Raw genomic sequence first — 18,120 nt, 5'->3', positions numbered from 1 at the left:
GGCGGCAAGCGGAAGGCGAGGGGCGGCCGGAGCGCGGCGGCGGCGGCGGGGCTCTTTGCCAGCCCGGAGAAGGCGGAGGCGGAGGCGGAGCCGCAGGCGGCCAGGGCGCAGCGCCCAGCCCCGCCGGACAAAAGGAGCTGCCCGGCTGGCGAGCGGAGAGCCTGCGCCCGGCAAGGAGAGGGGCCCGGCGAGAAGCCACCGGGGCGCGCACTCTGCACATGGCCAAGGTTGTGCGCGCCGCTCCTTCCCCGCTTCCCCAGGAGGGCGAGCGAGGTGCGGGGGCCAAGCTTCGCGACTGGGGCGGCGGGGGGGTCCCCTTGGCTCCCCTTCCCTCCCGCGACACGCCCCCTGGAGAGGGGAAGGGGCGCAGTGGGGCAGGGGGCACGTGGGCATGGGCAGGGTCTGGGTGCCTTGCGTGTACACGTATATGCGATTGCCAGCTGTTTGAAACTGTTTTGAATACTGTGATTCAGAGCTGCAACCGGCTCTGTGGCCTTAGGGTGAAGGGTGGACAATAGAATTATTTTTTAAATTATTATTATTATTATTATTATTATTATTATTATTATTATTATAGTGGTACCTTGGGTTACATACGCTTCAGGTTGCAGGCTCTGCTAACCCAGAAATAGTATCTCGGGTTAAGAACTTTGCTTCAGGATGAGAGCAGAAATCGTGCTCCGTCGGCGCAGCGGCAGCAGGAGGCCCCATTAGCTAAAGTGGTGCTTCAGGTTAAGAACAGTTTCAGGTTAAGTACGGACTTCCGGAACGAGTTAAGTACTTAACCCGACGTACCACTGTATTATTATTAGGTAAAGGGTAAAGGGACCCCTGGCCATTAGGTCCAGTCGTGGCCAATTCTGGGATTGCGGCGCTCATCTCGCTTTATTGGCCGAGGGAGCCGGCGTACAGCTTCCGGGTCATGTGGCCAGCATGACTAAGCCGCTTCTGGCGAACCAGAGCAGTGCACGGAAACGCCGTTTACCTTCCCGCTGGAGTGGTACCTATTTATCTACTTGCACTTTGACGTGCTTTCGAACTGCTAGGTTGGCAGGAGCAGGGACCGAGCAATGAGAGCTCACCCCGTCGCGGGGATTCGAACTGCCAACCTTCTGATCAGCAAGCCCTAGGCTCTGTGGTTTAACCCACAGCGCCACCCGCGCCCCTGTTATTATTATTATTAGTGTTGATATTAATATATAATGTTTGTACATTTTTAGTAGAGACACAGATCAGGCCAATGTGGCGCAGGGGTCTTAACCGCCAACCTCAAAGGGTGATCATGGAATATTATCATTCTAGAACTAGTGGTCAGAGAGCAGAGGAGGTGTACTTGGAGGAAAAATTCATGGACAAGAGGACAATCTGTCTCCGTGGTCCGAGGGAGAAATGATTCTCAATGCCAAAGGCTGGAGACCACAGAAGGGGAGAGTTGTGCTTGGATTCTGCTCGCTGGCTTTCCACAGGCACCTGGTTGGTGGCTTTGAGAACAGGATTCTAGACTCGATAGGCTATGGGCCTGATCCATGCAGGGCTTTTCTTGTGTTCTCAAAGGATGGGAGTCCCCCACTGCTGACTGGCAACTGGGTCTCGCTTCAACACTGCTGGGGAGACCAGCAGGCTAGCTTGGAGGTCACGACGGGGTTAGGCGGTGGAATCCTGGTGGTACTTGACAGTATAGTTTCATCTCTGCATGGAGAGATGTCAGTCTCACCTGCGAGTGCAATGGGGGGTGGGTTGGTTAAGGGGTGCTAAGGCATAACTAGTCCATATTAAGTACCCATGCGAGGAAAGGTTAATTAGGAGAGTCACCGAGTTGATTAATTGCACAAGTTTTCACAGATTGAAAACTAAGTTTGCCTGTGAGTAAAATGACAGTGTTGAAGGGGTGAGAGTATGGGGCAGGGCAACCGTTGCAGCAGGTGGCATCTTGAAGGACCTCTTTCTTCCTGGGTGAGAGTGCCTCTTCTCATAATAAATTTATTACGGAATTTTAAATTTTTAAAAAGAGAGAATAGGTAAAGGGACCCCCTGATCATTAGGTCCAGTCGTGACCGACTCTGGGGTTGCGGTGCTCATCTCGCTTTATTGGCCAAGGGAGCCGGCGTACAGCTTCCGGGTCATGTGTCCAGCATGACTAAGCTGCTTCTGGCGAACCAGAGCAGTGCACGGAAATGCCGTTTACCTTCCCACTGGAGTGGTACCTATTTATCTACTTTGATGTGCTTTCGAACTGCTAGGTTGGCAGGAGCAGGGACCGAGCAACGGGAGCTCACCCCCTCGCGGGGATTCGAACCGCCGACCTTCTGATCGGCAAGTCCTAGGCTCTGTGGTTTAACCCACAGCGCCACCCGCGTCCCTGTAAGAGAGAATGCCTATTCTCAAAGGACCAGCAGTGCCATCTTAGATAAGAGGACTTCCCTTCCACGGTGGGAGAAGATTCCTCTCCTGAAGTTGTGTCTGCTGCTGCTGTGTGACAGACACCATCATGCAGCCCGGCAAGTACCGTATTTTTTGCTCTATAAGACTCACTTTTTCCCTCCTAAAAAGTAAGGGGAAATGTGTGTGTGTGTCTTATGGAGCGAATGCAGGCTGCGCAGCTATCCCAGAAGCCAGAACAGCAAGAGGGATTGCTGCTTTCACTGCACAGCGATCCCTCTTGCTGTTCTGGCTTCTGAGATTCAGAAATTTTTTTTTTCTTGTTTTCCTCCTCCAAAAACTAGGTGCATCTTGTGGTCTGCTGCATCTTATATAGCGAAAAATACGGTACACAGGAAGTTGCCTTTGGCAGATTCAGATCGTTAGTCCATATAATTCAGAGTAGTCCACACTGACAGGTAGGATTTCAGGCAGGATATCTTACCTGGAGATGCCATTGGGAGTTGAATCTGGGGCTCTGGAATCGGGTGTGCAAGTCGGAGACAGATGTCTCTTCCAAGGTGATTCCTCCTAAGGAAGACAACAGCTGTCCTAAGATTGCTTAACGTTTGGTAGACATACCCAAATATGCACAGCTTTGGCGATGGATTCATGCCTGGTGCCCATTGCCCAACTATTTGACACAGCGATGACTGCATATACTCATGCCTGGTGCTTTTACATCCTGGGTTGTCCGGATGGAGATGAAGCATTGCCTTTCCATTGTGAAAACTGAAATCTTCTCTTATTGCCTTCTCAGAGCCAAGTTTAAAGTGAGGCGCTTGTGACCAGCAAGAAAATCCAGATTTCCCCCCTCTGTTTCAAAGAAGGAAGCTCATTTCCATTTTGGGTTTAGAACTGCAGCCTCCCAGCCTTGATGACAGATATTTTCGTGTAAGTAAACCCCTCTCAGTTCAACGGGACTCTCCTTACAAAGAGGGAATGTTATTACCTGGGGCTTTTCTTAAGTACTTGGATAAAATAAATAAATACCTTCTTTTCACGCCTAAAATAGCATCTGCTCCAGTTAAATCAGCAATTCTTTTTTATGCCAAAGGTAGTGAGTATGGAAGGAGATGGACTTAACTATGGGAGAAAGAAGAAAAGGGAGGAATAGAGTCTACATCTTACGGCGGTGGGGTTGGGGGAGGGTCTATGTATTTTTATAAAAGCGATAAATTGATAAAATAGCTTCTTAATGATGTCATAATCCAATTGGTTAATATCACCATAGGAACCAGTAAGACTGCAATCGCACTTTCTTGGGAGTAGGCCCTGTTGAATTCAGTGAATTACGTCTGAGTAGGAATGGTTAGGATTGTGCTGTTACTGCAGAAAAGGGAGCATATAGATAGATATATATTTTGCTTTGACTGCATCCATTTTCAGGCTTTGGTCCTTGGGCTGAGCAAGATTAGTCCCAGGCATGGCAGGGATTTGTTCTGGGTTGGGGTGAACATCCAGATGTGGCCCTCCAGATGTTGGCGGACTACAAGTCCCATCATTCCTAACCATTGGTTATTTGCATCATTGGCCAAAAGGCTGGTTCAAGGGCAGCTTCTGGTTTCCTGCACTTTTTAGCTTCAGGTGATTCTTCCTACATCCACCTTGGTTGTCAGGAGCACTCACTGACCGTGATGGATTCTGGGCGGTGCGTTTGAACCCTTTAATGCTTCTGGTGTGAAGCACAACCCTCTTCCCACCCCTGATTGTCTATGCCAGGCAGGTAGGGCTTGCATCATAGAGGTGGCCGGGACAGAGCGGTGCCCTCTGATCACCACCACATAGAGCCATGGAAAACGACAGCTTTCGATTTAGCTTTGGATCATCGATCTGCAAAGTTAGCAAGGCCTGATCTAAGCCACCGCAATGCAGGAATCCCTGACACATGGCCATCCAACCTCATGTTGTGTTGTGTTGTGCTATTTATATCCCGCCTTTCCCCCAGTTTGGGACTCGAGACTGCTTACGCAGTTAAAATAAAACAAGCTGAAAACATAAAAGAGGCTTGGACTGCGGGATGTGATACGTAAGAAGCAGTCAAGTACAACATTCCTTGTTTTCCTAGAGTGGACATGCGGGGGGATGTTTGGTCCAGCCAGTCGAAAACTTCCTGTTTCCTCCTGGCTGGGACATCCTTCCTTTGCATGTGACTAGAGGTGGGCGTGACATCACCTGTCCAGGTAACAAAAGGATGAGACACGCAGCACATTCTCTCTCTCTATGACTTCCTCTGTTGTTAGAGCAGCTATTTAGCTAGAAATGCCCTTTTGGCTTTCAGCCAACAGGGATTATCCCCATATGGGATAGATCCACATGTATATATCTTTAACTAAGTCTGCCTTCAGGGATCCAACTGTGAACTGATGATGTGAGTAAACTCCTTTTATTGACTTTAAACAAGATTGTGCCGTGTTTACTCTTTGAAGAGGGATGTAAAGGAACTTACCAGGAACCTAATAGTGAGAGGCTCAAACAAGCCTGTAACCAGCTATCTGCTGTGCGTTTAAAAGGGGAATGTAAAACTCTGGTAAGTAAAGGAACTTGCTAGCGCACGTTAGGAAGAATATTAATAATCAATATATCCTCTCCTGCCTCCCTGAACACTCCCACATGGACAAATTCATGCCGAGGCTGTGGAATGCTGCTAGTCCTGATGGCTGTGCTTTGCCTCCATGGCTGGAGACAATAAATGCTTCTGCATCCTAGTTGCTGGAGCCGCAGGAGGGAAGAATGTAGCTCTCGCACCTGGGTCCTGCTTGCGGTTTTTTTCATGGGGCATCTGGTTGGCCACCGTGGGAAGAAAATGCTGGACTGGGTGTGCCCCCTTGGGCCTGATCCAGCCTCAGGACTCTTCTTATGTTCTCCAAGGTTGTGTCAGCAAGGAAGGGCCTCTTTGAAACAATGAAGTGGGTAAATAATAATAATAATAGTAATAATAATAATAATAATAATAGTAATAATAATATTTATACCCCGCCCATCTGGCTGAGTTTCCCCAGCCACTCTGGGCGGCTTCCAATCGAGTGTTAAAAACAGTACAGCATTAAATATTAAAAACTTCCCTAAACAGGGCTGCCTTCAAATGTCTTTTAAAGAGAAGATAGCTGCTTATTTCCTTCACATCTGAAGTTCCACAGGGCGGGCGCCACTACCGAGAAGGCCCTCTGTCTGGTTCCCTGTAACCTCACTTCTCGCAATGAGGGAACCACCAGAAGGCCCTCGGCGCTGGACCTCAGTGTCCGGGCAGAACGATGGGGGTGGAGACGCTCCTTCAGGTATACTGGACCGAGGCCGTTTAGGGCTTTAAAGGTCAGCACCAACACTTTGAATTGTGCTCGGAAACGTACTGGGAGCCAATGCAGATCTCTCAGAACCGGTGTTATGTGGTCCCGGCGGCCGCTCCCAGTCACCAGTCTAGCTGCCGCATTCTGGATTAATTGCAGTTTCCGGGTCACCTTCAAAGGTAGCCCCACGTAGAGCGCATTGCAGTAGTCCAAGCAGGAGATAACTTTAGAACCCCCCAACTCCTCCTTAAAAGCAAATGACCTCAGAAGATGCAGTGGCAAGATGGGGAATCCTCGGGAGAGTTACTCAGCACCAGGAGGGCAGGATGAGTTGTTTGACCCGATTAGCAACTTTCTCAGTAGTCAAAACCTTTTCCTGCTTCTTTCTTTCCTTCTGTTTTTTTTTTTTTTTTTTTAATGTGTTAGCAAAAACTGCTAAGATTAGAATAGAGGAAGTGAATTGGCATTGAAGAGCTTCCTCCTTGTTTGTGTTTTCGATCCTGGAAACAGCTGTCAGTCACATCCACATCCCCCCCCCCCCCCCGGTCACCAAGTTGCTATGTGCACATTTGCCCAGCAGACAGTGCGGAGATGCTGGTGGTGTTTAGAGAAAGCGTGCAGATTTTGGAGGCGTCACAACTTGGCCTTGTGAGGGGCCGGGTGCTGCAGGGAAAGTGCTCATCACTGTTCTACTCACCTCACCTCAAAATCTTCACCTGCATTTTTTCAGCTAATGTGATCTGATTTAAGTTGCTGTTCACTGTCAGGATTTTGTGTGTGTGAGCACCAAATTAAAAAGTTGTTCTGCTCCATTTTTTAAAAAAGTTTAAATTTATGCACCTCCTGTTTCCCTTAGGGACACCGGTGGCGCTGTGGGTTAAACCACAGAGCCTAGGACTTGCCGATCAGAAGGTCAGTGGTTTGAATCCCCGCGACGGGGTGAGCTCCCGTGGCTCGGTCCCTGCTCCTGCCAACCTAGCAGTTCGAAAGCACGTCAAAGTGCAAGTAGATAAATAGGTACCGCTCTGGCGGGAAGGTAAACGGCGTTTCCGTGCGCTGCTCTGGTTTGCCAGAAGCGGCTTAGTCATGCTGGCCACATGACCCGGAAGCTGTACGCTGGCTCCCTCAGGGAGATGAGCGCCGCAACCCCAGAGTCGGCCATGACTGGACCTAATGGTCAGGGGTCCCTTTACCTTTTTTAACCTGTTTAACTTGCTGACAAAGGAGCTAATATGTTGCAATTAAGAACAGGTGTAATAAGAAGCCAAGAGGGGAAAAATAATAATTAAAGAGTGGGGAACATTTGTGAAATATCTGAAAAGTTATGGTATGCAAGTAAGTGCATTAGTAGGGTTAACTTAAGCAGTTAAAATTATTTTCAAGGTAAATTGCAGAATAACTTAAAAATGGTGTAAAGTGGGAAATGCAGTGTTAAAAATTTAAATAAGACAAGAAACCACAAAGGGGGGGGGGAGTCTAATATGCATTTGTATTGGAAGTATGTGATTGTAAGTTGTGCATCTGTGAACTTTTGAAAACTGAAAATAAAATTAAAAACAATAATAGATTCTTGCAATTAAGAAACTCTGCTACACTTGAGCAGTGAGATAACCTAGTCTAATCACTTGAGTGGGACGCGGGTGGCGCTGTGGGTAAAACCTCAGCGCCTAGGACTTGCCGATCGCATGGTCGGCGGTTCGAATCCCCGTGGCGGGGTGCGCTCCCGTCGTTCGGTCCCAGCGCCTGCCAACCTAGCAGTTCGAAAGCACCCCCGGGGGCAAGTAGATAAATAGGGACCGGTTACCAGCGGGAAGGTAAACGGCGTTCCGTGTGCTGCGCTGGCTCGCCAGATGCAGCTTTGTCACGCTGGCCACGTGACCCGGAAGTGTCTGCGGACAGCGCTGGCTCCGGGCCTATAGAGTGAGATGAGCGCACAACCCTAGAGTCTGGCAAGACTGGCCCGTATGGGCAGGGGTACCTTTACCTTTACCTTTAATCTCTTGAAAAGCTCCCTTGCAAGATCTTAGATCTCAGCTGTGTGAGCAGCCCAGGGTTAGAAAAGCTACCTAAAGAACCAGCTGCAACTCTTGGCAGTGAGTTGGGATGTGGGGATGGACTGATACACTGATTTCCTTTGAACTTGTGTGCTCACCTTAACTCCAGAGGTTATTGCCTTATTTGGCAATAAATTGTTTAGGAAGAATCCTGGGGGGAAAGCTGAGCCAGGGGACGACTTTTGTGAGATTCAGCCTGAAATTTGGGCACCTCCCAGGCGGGGCAGAAGTGTTGGAGGGCATAAATGAACACCACAAGAGCCCAGTGTCTGGATCAGGCCAAAGGGGACCTATCTAGCCCAGCATCCTGTTCCCACAGTGGGCAACTGGGTGCCCCAGTGGGAATCCCACAAACAAGGACCGGAGATCAATGGCCTCCTCCCGACTTGTGATGCTTACAAGGGGAATTCAGTTAGTTCCCCAGTGCTGGAATAGCGCATAGTCATTACAACCGGTAGTGCTAAGTAAAGAGGAGGATTGTTTTGAGAAGATACTGAATTATTTGAGTAGGTTTGAAGAATTTGGGGCAATTAAAATGTCAAAAGTTAAACCTTGTGGAAGGAGGAGCGCTAAGGTATATAGAAGTGTACATATAGTTACATTGAATATGTTATTATTGAATATGTATGTTATTGAATATGTATATTATTGAATATTGTATACCCAATGTATCAGACGCCTGGGGGGTTTCACTGTTTGTGTTTTGGTGGTTGGTAAAAAATAAAATAGGGGGGGAAAAAAGTTCCACGAATTTGCCCACACGCCTTTCAAAGCCACCCCAGTCGTGACCGTTGCTATATACTGTGGGAGCAAAATTTCATAGTTCCAACTAAGCGCTGTGCGAAAAAGTTCCTTCCTCTTGCCTCTCCTGAATCTCTTCAGCTACGTGGGGCGGAGGCTGCGGCCATTTTGTGCTTCCAGAAGAGGGCTCAAAATAGCCGACATCTCCTGGGTTCCAGGCCTGATAGATCTCCCGGTTCCTGCCAGGGGTTGGTTATGGCCTTGGGGAACCTCAACCTTTCTTTCCCTCTTATTTCCTTCCTCGTTTCCAGGCCCGAGCGAACATGAAGCTGAACGAGCGGAGCTTGGCCTTCTACGCCACCTGTGATGCCCCGGCGGACAACGCCGGCTTCCTCTACAAGAAGGGCGAGAGGAACACGGCCTACCACCGCCGCTGGTTTGTGCTGAGGGGAAACATGCTCTTCTACTTTGAGGACCGGGAGAGCCGGGAGCCGGTGGGGGTCGTCATCCTGGAGGGCTGCACCGTGGAGCTGTGCGAGTCCACGGAAGAGTTCGCCTTCGCCATCCGCTTTGACTGCGCCAAGTCCCGCACCTACGTCCTGGCGGCGGAGAGCCAGGCTGCCATGGAGAATTGGGTTAAGGCCCTCTCTCGCGCCAGCTTTGGCTACCTGCGACTGCTGGTGAGGGAGCTGGAGAAACAGCTAGAGGAAATGCAGAAGGCCTCTTCCGGCTGCCACCGGGTCCAGCGGAGGGCGCCGCTTTACCGGAAGAACAAAACAGCGCCGAACTCACAGGACTTGCTCCCGGAGAAGCCGTCCGTCCCAATTTGCATCCCGGCAAAAGAAAATGGCTGCGCTCTATGGTACAACAACGAAGGCCCGACCAGCCTGCCGGCGGGGTACCCCCAAGCCAACTCCTGGAGCACCAGGACCTGTGGGGAGGACAGCTTCGATGGGGGTCTGAAGCCCCCACCGCTGCCTCCTCGAAGGAGGGCTCTCTCGGGCAATTCCTGTAGCTCAGAGGGCCCTGGCAGCCCAAGCTGCTTTTCCAGACTCCATGACTCGTACGGAAGGGAAGTCCTGGAGCTGAGAAGGGCATGGCTGGAGGGACAAAAGGATGGAGGGCTGTGAGGAGCTCCTTGGCAGCGGGGGCACCCTGGGAGAGGCCAATAAATGGAGACCTTGGCTGCTGTAGATAACACTCAGCTCCTGGAAACTGCGCTCTGCCTGCCGTTGCGCCAGCTCAGATCTTCCCATTGCCTTTAAAACTTGGGCCAGTTGCTTTTCCGCTCCTGTTCCCCCTCTCCGTGCAGTTCCTGGAAAAGACTTGCCATCCTTTTGCACCTAGAAAGCCTCAGCTTGTTAATGATAAAAAGGGACCTGACTTTAATACCAGCTGTGACCACCACCCAGGCCAGACTCGAACCGCCGTCAGAGGTGTGGACATTTCTTACCGTGGTCCTCCTCTCCTTCCTGGCAGGGGCTTCTGCCGTTGAGACGGATGTCTGCTGTTACCAAACACTGGGTTGGGCACAGTTTGGGGCAATAGGAGAGCCTTCTGACCAGGTTAAGCAGTGGGATCTGATGGTTTGGGCCAGCTCTCCACCAAAGGGAAGGTAGAGACATCTACACGGACCATCCCAGTTCTGACATCATGGCGGGGCTGGTTTGGAAAAGGTCGCCATGGTTTTACTTGCTGTCTCCTGGGTTTCTTCCATCTTGCATCAAGCACTGTCAGGTGTTGGGTGTTCCTGGTTTGTCGTTGGTTAAAGTAGAGGCACCTGAGCATACAGGTGTGAGAGAGGCCCTTGGGGACCCTTCATTCTGCATGCTCCTCTTAACTCAGTTTCCCCTTTGAATGGCACTGGTTTAGGTGGGGTTAAGACTACGGTTACACTACAATTGTAAATGTTAATACTCAACCTCCCCCCTCCCAAATATGACCTTGGGGAAACGTCCACTAAGAGTCTGAAATAAAGGGCAGCTGTCAACATTTTTCCCTGGTGCTCTGACAATCAAAACCCAAGATGCATGGTTAATGAGTCAGACACGGCTGCAATATGCAAGGAGCAGGCTGGGTTTATTTGCGGAAGAACAAAGTCTGTGTCCTGCCATAGAAAAATACTGGGCTGCAGCCATTGCTAGTCCTGCTCAGGGGAGACATTTTGGAATGGATGGTCATGACTTAACTTGGGGCCATTCATTTCAAGGGGTCTACCTTGAGTAGCACTTAGGCTGCATTCACCCAGCAGTTCCAATTTTCCTAATATTTCCATTACTGTTAATTTCTGTATCATATTCCAGCTTTTGCATGAAATATAGTGGAATATGGAGCCAGTTTAGTGCTCATCTCTCTGCTATCTGTGATACAGAAAAATTAATCTGCTTGCAGGAAAAAATCCTTCTGCAGGTAACATGGAAATGTGTGCTACATTTGTTCCATATTATGCTATGATTCCGGAAGTAGCTTTTACGTTGAGTGAAAGCTCAAATGTAATGCAGAACTAGCAGTTAAGGAAATGTCGTGGAAATTGAATAAACAGTAGTGTGGATGGATGCAGCCTTTGTTGGCTCCAACCTGTTGCCTGCACTGCTTCTGTTAACTTACGAAGTTTCCCCTTTCTTTTGTAAAAGATTTCCTCGGCCTTGACCATCACCCCATTTGCCATTTTATAAAGCCCATTTTAAGGGCAAAGAATCTTTCTTGAACTAGAGCCATCATGACAGCGCTGAGAAGAAATCTTTGCGATCTCATTTTACAGAAGTGGAATTGAGTTGCCCCAAAATGTACATGTTTTGTGTGTGCACGCAGGGGACGCTCAGCTGGCTCTCATGATGAGGAAACAAGAGGGACAGCTTCGTGTATGTTCATTTCTCCTTTACTCTTCATTGCTAAAGAGGGAGAGGCAGCATAGCATAGTGGTTAGAGTGTCAGGGTTTCAGACAAAGGACATTTCCCAGCCTTACCTGGAGATATTGGGGGTTGAACCAGAGACCTGTCTAGCTCTTGCCAATGGACTACAGCTCTTCCCCTCAAAATGAAGTAAGTTCCTAGGCCTCATGGCTGAGTGAAATAGGAGCATAGGAAGCTGTCTTGCTCCAAACCACATCACTGGTTCATCTCGTTCCATGTTGTCCAAGCAGGAGTGGCTGCTGAGCATTTCAGGCAGAGGCTCCCTGGGCCTTATGCTACAGACTGAACCTTGGACCTTCTCCGGAGATCACATTCCTGCTTTTCATGTTTACAAATGGCAGCGCAATGCGGCGTGGGAAATTGCCTTGGTAAAAGTGACTGGAAGAGGAAAGAAACGCCATCTTGGGTGGGGAATCAGGCAAACATTTTCAAACTTCAGCCAAAAAGAGGAGGCGTCATACGACACCTCCTGAGCTATTTTCCCAGTCTGGGCTTTTCTTCTACAGCTGTTCCTCTAGTTAGGTTTGTGTGAAGTGGGGTTCCTGCGAAACCAGCTTTGTTTATGTGTTCCCGTGGGTATATATAATCTATCACTTCTCTGTTCCTGCTTCCTTCTGATGAACTCGGCTACCACAGACTGTAAAAATAGGACAGAAGATGTGCATCCCTTTGTGCGCCTCCGATCTTGCATTATGGGATAGGGGAAGGAGGCGTCCTCTGCATTTCTGGTTGGTACTGTCCAAAAAAATGCATTTAGGCAAACGAAAATAGGATGCAGCTTACGAGCTAATACTGATCACGTCTAGTTCAGCATTACCTGCACGGACTAGCAGCTGCGCTCTGGGGGTTTCAAGCAGGGGTCTGTTTGCAGACCTACCTGTGCTTAGGGATTGAACCTGCCTTTGGGTTTCTGAAAAGCTCCACAGATAAGGTCTTGGGCGGGGTTTCTTCTCAAAAGGAAAACGGGAGACAAGGACAGGCTTCCTTGCAACAACCCAGCTTGCCCACAACTACTGGCTTGCAGCTGTGAGAGGCTGGGTGCCCGGTGCTTGGAGGTAGCCTTGTGTCAAAAGGGCAGGCAGCTCTTTAAGGACAGAGGGCATACTTTTGCCACTGAAAGAGGATGCAATTTTGTCACTCCGTATCAACAGCCAAGGGGGATGCGGGTGGCGCTGTGGGTTAAACCACAGAGCCTAGGACTTGCTGATCAGAAGGTCGGTGGTTCAAATCCCCACAGCGGAGTGAGCTCCCGTTGCTCGGTCCCTGCTCCTGCCAACCTAGCAGTTCGAAAGCACGTCAAAGTGCAAGTAGATAAATAGGTACCCCTCTGGCGGGAAGGTAAACGGCGTTTCCATGTGATGCTCTGGTTCGCCAGAAGCGGCTTAGTCATGCTGGCCACATGACTGTACGCCGGCTCCCTCAGCCAATAAAGCAAGATGAGCGCCGCAACCCCAGAGTCAGTCATGACTGGACCTAATGGTCAAGGGTCCTTTTACCTTTACCTATCGCCAGCCACAAGAGTCAGCAGGAAGCAATTAGTGCATTGTACCAGCTTTCACCAACTTGATACCCTCCAGATGTTTTGGGCTACAACAGCATCCTGGCTGGGGGGGTTTAGTCCAAAACATCTGAGGGTGCCAGGTTTGCAAAGGCTGGCACTATGGCAAAAGGTCTTCTGCCCCCCATTTGCGATGTTTTATGCTTGAGCATTCTCCAGTAGGCACAACCTTCCTCACTGGATCTTGCCGCCTTGCTTTCAGTGATTCCAAATTCATTGCCGTGTCCAAACAGTGTGCTAGTTGCAGGTTGGATGTGACAATTCATTCCCCTCAATTCCCTTTGAGCTGCCCGGCAGTTGTGCCAGGCACATTCCCGGACAAGTCATGCAGTGAGAATTTGCACAAGGCAAAACCAGTTTGGAACTTGATTTCGCTGCCGTGCCCTTCCCTTTCCTCAATGAGGGCCTTGAGGAATTTTTGGATAAGTGTTGGAGATGGGAGAGAAATTAGGTTTGGTTTGCATTTTAATGCAGACCCAGCTAATTCATGCTTCCTGCAACCACCTGGGACACAAAGTGCAGCTATTTTTTTTAAAAAATGGTGCATTTCTTAATTTGGGGGTGCAGTTCTCGAACCAAAAGATGTGTACAAAAATAACTTAAGGGAAAAGTGTGCCAAAGAAAATGCATGCATCGGTAAAAGCGACATACAGAAATGTGTATTATGGGATATCACATGAAAAATATGTATTCTGGGAGAAATGTGCACTAAAATGCTGCTGAACTTTTGTGAGCCCTTAAAAAAAAGCTGATTCAAAGATGTGAACTGAATTTGAGATTGTTCATCAACGTCTCTTGTTTCTCCTTCGAAACCTGTTTAAATTTGGTACTGTTTGTGAATGGCTGCCTCAGAAAGATGGATGCTACCCAGAAAAACCCTCTGGACTCCCCTAGAGCTGTAATTTGGCACCTCATTTTCACAGGTGATATGTGTGCTTTGGGGCTGTCATGGCAAGCACCCAGTGTTGTATCATATTTCTGATTAAGAAACAGGATTAAAGATTTCCACTGAATAATTGAGGTGCAAAACCCAACTTGTTGTGCCTGTGTTTTCCTCTTTCACAACCCAAGGAGCCTCTCCAAGCAGAGTTGAGGGTGTCCAATTCACGCCGAGCTGCCTGTGTGCTTTGCTCGAAGCCCTTTTCCGTTCCAGATAAAAACCACAAGTGTAAACATTTTGCAGCGGGTCAGAAATTGCTTCCGAGTTCCCAGAGCAAATCAAAACAAGGCAAGAGGCTAGGTGAGCTGGCGAGGCACAACGAGTTGCAATCTTTCTGCACCACACCTCCTCCAGGGTTTGTTGATGGTGACCCAATTCAGCAGAAGGTGGGGCAGCTCCCGGTGGAAGGCAGCAACGAGGAAAACAGTGATTGAGCAACAGAGACAGACAAAGCAGTTGGGCCGCACTGACCTATTTCTCCACGTGTTTTGCTGAATTATCCAGTGCCTGGAGAAGAGGAGGTTAAGGGGTGATATGATAGCCATGTTCAAATATATAAAAGGATGTCACCTAGAGGAGGGAGAAAGGTTGTTTTCTGCTGCTCCAGAGAAGCGGACACGGAGCAATGGATCCAAACTACAAGAAAGAAGATTCCACCTAAACATTAGGAAGAACTTCCTGACAGTAAGAGCTGTTCGACAGTGGAATTTGCTGCCAAGGAGTGTGGTGGAGTCTCCTTCTTTGGAGGTCTTTAAGCAGAGGCTTGACAACCATATGTCAGGAGTGCTCTGATGGTGTTTCCTGTTTGGCAGGGGGTTGGACTTGATGGCCCTTGTGGTCTCTTCCAACTCTATGATTCTATACTTCCACAACAGAAAGCTGTTGTCAGAGCCTGCTGTGAGCAGTAGAGAAGCTTGGGTACCACCTGCAAATGAAGACCATCTTTGCTGCCCGTGGAGGGAAAGCAGGATATAGACATCAAACTCTTGCTTGAGTTCCTGTGGCCTTTCTTCCCATCACCTAGTGCAGGAAGCCACAGGGCACAGACTTCATTAATCTAGCAGGGCAGCAGTGGACGAAAAAAGGAGATCAACACAATAAACTGAGACGCCAAGCCAAGATGTTATACAATTTCATTATTATTATTATTTTTAGTGGCTCTTTTACAGAACTTGTGGTCCTTTTTTTTCTCTCTTTAAAATGTTTAACAAAGTTCAATCAATCTTGTAGAAACTTTTTAAAGTACAGTACATGAAGCTAAGAAAACGTGACCTGACTTTGCCCGCCAGCTTTCAGTGCAACAGGATTTCTCTCCGGGTTTGAAAGACTCTCTCTTAAGTGCTTAGTTCAAAAATCCTGTTCCACTAAAGCCAGGGGGAAGAAGTCAATGGATCCAACTCCACTTTCTGTTTCCTGCTGACGTGCAAACGGATAGAAAAGTTAATGGTACATGAAAATTGCATTTGCTCAGATGGTTCCTGCATGGGGGCCAATACAGTGGTACTTCGGGTTACAGACGCTTCAGGTTACAGACTCCGCTAACCCAGAAATAGTACCTTGGGTTAAGAACTTTGCTTCAGGATGAGAACAGAAATCGTGCTCCGGCGGTGCGGCGGCAGCAGGAGGCCCCATTAGCTAAAGTGGTGCTTCAGGTTAAGAACAGTTTCAGGTTAAGAACGGACCTCCGGAACGAATTAAGTACATAACCAGAGTACCACTGTACATAAAAATGCCTTCCATTCTGATGAAAACAGGGGTGGGGTGGGGGGAAGCACCCCCCCTACTCAATGCATAGCCTTAGCAGCAGGCTACTCATTGCTTCTCCATTTTCAAAAGCAGCTCGTTGTTTCAAAAGCGTTTCAAGCCCAAGTTAAGGAATGAATAACTGGATTAACCAGTGTTAATTGAGAACAAGGCAGGGTGGGAGGAAAGCAGCTCTCAAATCCAAAATTATTAAGGCAGTCATTCTGAACAGCTGTACTCTCTCCTGGTCCGGTTCTGAGCACCATTTGAGTAGCCTTCAAAACCCTACATGGCGTGGGATCAGGGAAGACTCACCTCATCCTGCACAAACCTACGCCAGTTTTAAGGTTAAGTACCGTATTTTTTGCTCTATAAGACTCACTTTTTCCCTCCTAAAAAGTAAGGGGAAATGTGTGTGTGTGTGTGTCTTATGAAGCGAATGCAGGCTGCGCAGCTATCCCAGAAGCCAGAACAGCAAGAGGGATTGCTGCTTTCACTGCGCAGCGATCCCTCTTGGCGTTCTGGCTTCTGAGATTCAGAATATTTCCCCCCCCCCTTGTTTTCCTCCTCCTAAAACTAGGTGCGTCTTATGGTCTGGTGCGTCTTATAGAGTGAAAAATATGGTAATTGGCAGTTGTGCAGCTAGGTTATTTCAAGAATTTTGGACTTTATGGTCTTACAGTCAATCAACCCCTTCACCCCCACTGAATTGCTTTACTTCAAAATGTGGGAAAGCCGTCCCAGCCACTTTTGGGCGCCTTCCTGTTCACTCTACTGAATGGGGCCTTGACAGATTGACTCAAAAACCTGCCCTGATGCCACCAGAGGTCATGGTGGCTCCTTTGCAGAGCTCTCAGGGTGGGATGGGGAGCCCTGTGTTGTGGTTCGAGCTGGCTTTTTTAAATGTTCTCCTTTGCCGCCAACCGTAAAAATGTTTTAGCTGCTGCTTTATTATTACTGTGAGCTGTTTTTGAGAGGTTGACTCTGCTGGGGGGGACGGGGACATGCAGGTGTCCCGAGAAATAATTTAATGAAAGCAGGAAATAGTTGAAGGAAAAGCTCCTCACATCACATGAGCTCAAAGGAGCCAAATGAAAGGAAGGTAGGTAGGTCTGCTTAGTCTGTCTCCAGGTCAGCCTTCACCAGGTGATTCTGCAGCCTTCTTGCATCATCTGTTTGGATCATTCTGTTACTGCTAATGCAGAGACGAAGCAGCAAAACCTGCCCTTGGAGGAGGTGGCCACGGAACAGCTGACCAGGCTCTCCTGAAAGCAACAGATACAGCTAACAGAGGCACCGCTCCTATTTTGGATAGCTCTTGCCCTACAGCTCCAATGTTTTCTTTGTGTGTTTTTGAACACCTGTCAGAAGCAGCACAGTCTACCCTAAATGTCTCACCCAGAGGTGTAAAGTCTGTAAAGGTAAAGGGATCCCTGACCGTTAGGTCCAGTTGTGGCCGACTCTGGGGTTGCGGCGCTCATCTCGCTTTACTGGCCGAGGGAGCCGGCGTACAGCTTCCAGGTCACGCGGCCGGCATGACTAAGCCGCTTCTGGCAAACCAGAGCAGCGCATGGAAACGCCGTTTGCCTTCCCGCCGGAGCGCTACCTATTTATCTACTTGCACTTTGACGTGCTTTCGAACTGCTAGGTTGGCAGGAGCAGGGACCAAGCAATGGGAGCTCACCCCGTCACGGGGATTCGAACCGCCGACCTTCTGATCGGCAAGTCCTAGGCTCTGTGGTTTAACCCACAGCGCCACCCGCGTCCCTAAAGTCTGACCTCTCCTCAAATCCTAAGGCCAATTGACTTAGGCTTTCTCATTTTCTATTCCAGTTGACGCAACTTTCCATGATCAATTTAGGATAGACTGTGCATCCTTAAGTCCTCATTTGACTGGGTTTTCGTTTTTTTGGGGGGAGAGTTGCCCACTTCTGGGGAGATATTTATACTCACTGACCAAGTGTCCCACCTAGACACATAGGGGGACAATTGGTCAATGATCCTCCTCTAAGCGCTCCCTGGCCAGATTCCACCTAGGAAGCTGCATTATACAGAGTGAGACCCTTGATCCACACAACTTTCTACACCGACTGGCAGTTGACTCTCCAGGATCTGAGGGGGGGGGGCATTCCCAGCCCTACCTGAGGATGCCAGGGATTGAACCCAAAAACTTCTTCATGCAATGCACGCGCACTCCTCCGCTGAGCTATGACCCTTCTTACTTCTCAGCATGAGTTCTATGCCAGATCTAGTGTCAATGAAAGCTACATTGCAGCCCCCAACTGATTTATGGGAGACCAGGCCCTGCTTCCCTGCCAGTTCTGCACCAAAGAAAATTATGAATTTGACGGTCAGACTAAAAACATGCAGATTTGCAGAAACTTACTTTGCATAATACGTCCCACCCCCGTCAGCTGTGCAGTGGCGTAGCGTGGGTTGTCAGCACCCGGGGCAAGGCAAGTAATT

At 49.0% G+C, this 18,120-nt stretch overlaps 1 protein-coding gene across 5 annotated transcripts; it reads left to right on the top strand.

Annotated features, from left to right (window-relative positions):
- Positions 1-47: 47 nt before the first annotated feature.
- Positions 48-14,000, top strand: PHETA1 (PH domain containing endocytic trafficking adaptor 1). Of its 5 annotated transcripts, XR_014514549.1 has the most exons (4): positions 48-273; positions 3,179-3,312; positions 8,812-12,958; positions 13,047-14,000. XR_014514549.1 is itself a non-coding variant. In XM_083454294.1 (3 exons), exon 3 carries the CDS (start codon positions 8,824-8,826, stop codon positions 9,628-9,630), a length of 807 nt encoding a protein of 268 aa, XP_083310420.1. In that variant the 5' UTR covers positions 71-273; positions 3,179-3,312; positions 8,812-8,823; the 3' UTR covers positions 9,631-14,000. The 5 variants fall into 5 exon arrangements, 3 of the variants coding, with proteins under 3 accessions (XP_083310420.1, XP_083310421.1, XP_083310422.1); XM_083454294.1 differs by having other exon boundaries at positions 71-273; positions 8,812-14,000; XR_014514550.1 differs by lacking the exons at positions 48-273; positions 3,179-3,312 and adding an exon at positions 4,254-4,601.
- The last annotated feature ends 4,120 nt before the right edge of the window (positions 14,001-18,120 follow it).

Source organism: Podarcis tiliguerta, assembly GCF_965153285.1.
Source record: "Podarcis tiliguerta genome assembly, chromosome: 8".
Lineage (NCBI taxonomy): Eukaryota > Metazoa > Chordata > Lepidosauria > Squamata > Lacertidae > Podarcis > Podarcis tiliguerta.
Note: the sequence above shows the minus strand (reverse complement) of the source record. Positions and strands in the feature narration are given on the sequence as shown.

Excerpts from the sequence above, each read along its gene's own strand:
- PHETA1 (XM_083454294.1), top strand. The coding sequence starts at position 8,824 with ATGAAGCTGAACGAGCGGAGCTTGGCCTTCTACGCCACCTGTGATGCC.